The sequence below is a fragment of the Leishmania donovani genome, chromosome 10 (assembly GCF_000227135.1).
Source record: "Leishmania donovani BPK282A1 complete genome, chromosome 10".
NCBI lineage: Eukaryota > Euglenozoa > Kinetoplastea > Trypanosomatida > Trypanosomatidae > Leishmania > Leishmania donovani.
In genome coordinates, this window is record NC_018237.1 from 161,849 (window position 1) to 163,668 (window position 1,820).

The 1,820-nt window shown below is 61.4% G+C and overlaps 1 protein-coding gene across 1 annotated transcript; it reads left to right on the forward strand.

The window, feature by feature from the left end:
• Positions 1-905: 905 nt before the first annotated feature.
• On the forward strand, positions 906-1,820 carry LDBPK_100390 (folate/biopterin transporter, putative; the record flags this gene model as incomplete). The annotated part of the gene is made up of 1 exon (XM_003858830.1): positions 906-1,820. A coding segment is annotated over one exon (915 nt), but the record flags the coding sequence as incomplete, so codon positions are not given.

Sequence of the window (1,820 nt, forward strand, 5' to 3'; positions counted from 1 at the left end):
GGCAGGGTCTTCGGCGCCGAAGCGGCAAAGCCAGCAAAAGAGGGGGCACGAGCGAACCACCACGGCACCAAAACAAGAGCCGCAGCCTTGCACGACGTTGCTTCGATGGTGACACTGCTCACATGTGCCTGCTCCACCCTCTGACAGCTTCGGACGTTTTTCGTGGTTGTTGCTGTCGTCCCACGCCACCGTCATCGCCACGACGCGTGCACTGAGCTATGGTTCAGCGAGACATCGAAACAAACCAAGATAGTACGAACGCTCTCTCTCGTTGTTTGTCTCCTAGCTGGTGTTATGGACGGTGCTTGCCGCCGTGTCCCTTTCCCTTCTCCAAGAGCGGACTCCATTTTGTTGTTTCTCACCACATTGGCATCAACTCGCTCTCTCCTTGTGTGCGTCTCTTCGTGCGTGGCCTCCCCTCTTTTCCCGCCACCCATCAACGGCGTCTTCACATCACCTTCCGGCCATCCCACGTCTCGCATAACCTGGCCCTCCCCCACGCTCCCTTCCTCGATCGCTAAGCTGCCGTCCCCCGCTCATCTTCTCTCTCTCGTACATCTAAACACACGAACGCCGAAATCCTGCCTGTTCCTTTCCAGCAGTAACACAGTCACACGTTTCTTTTCTTCTCTTCCGCCTTCTCTTCCTGAGCCGTTCCGTGTCGTTCACAAGCTCAGCCCTCCGCCCCCATCCCCTCCATCTCTGGCTTCGGCGCGATCCCGTCGGTGCTACGTGCCGCTGTGCTGTTTATCATCCATCTCTATTCGCCTCGGGCTCTCTCGCCTACCTTGAGCCTTCGATCTCCCCTCCTTGCGGGAACCCCACCTCCCCCGACTCCCCATCCTGTTCACCTTCGTTCCGCCGCCTATATCGGCACCCGCCTACGGCATCCGTGAAGTCGAACCATGTCCCACAACGAGGCCGCTCCCAAGCGCGAGAAGGACGCCGCGGGTGCAGCAGCGGTGCCTGAGGCAGCCGCCGCGGGAAATGACGGCAAGTACATCCACCCCGAGGCAGCGTCCCTGTTCGCCAGGTGCCCGTGGGTTCGCCGCGTCCCCGTGTTTGGCGAGGCTGTCGAGGGCTATGGGCCCAAGGTCATCATCGCCCTCGGCGGGTGCTACCTGCTCTGCAAGGGCGTCGCGGATCAGATTCTGCGCGGTCAGACGTACGCCATGATGATGGATCGCTACGGCATCGACGTGGCCCGCTACCAGCGCCTGTCTCCGATTTCGTCCATGGGGTGGTCCATCAAGGCCTTCACAGCGATGCTCTGCGACGGCTTCGCCTTCCTCGGCTACACGAAGCGCTGGTACATGTTCATCTCCTGCGTCGGCGGTGGCGCGTTCGCGCTGATCTACGGCCTCCTTCCGGCGAAGGAGGCGTCGGCCAACGTCGCGTGTGCCTTCATCTTCCTGTCGTGCTGGGGCAAGGCCAACGTGGATATCCTGTCTCAGGGCCATTACAGTCGACTGATGCGCCAGAACCCGAAGCCTGGGCCATCCATGGTGAGCTGGATCTGGTTCTGGATCATGACCGGCTCACTCATCGCGACTGTGATGAACGGCCCGCTCGCGGATGCCGGGAAGCCGCAGATCAGCATCTTCGTGTCTGCCGCGCTGCAGCTCATCACCTGCGTCTTCTACCTGTTCAACTGGTACGGGGAGAAGAAGAACCGCGTGCTGCGCTCCGAGGACGCGCTGTTTATTCTGGAGGAGACGCGCAAGGAGCGTGAGCGCCTGGGCACTGAGCTGATGGACGACGGCACGGCGGGTGCGCAGCATGGTGGTGCGGCGAAGGGGAAGAGGAGCCCGCAGCGCTCG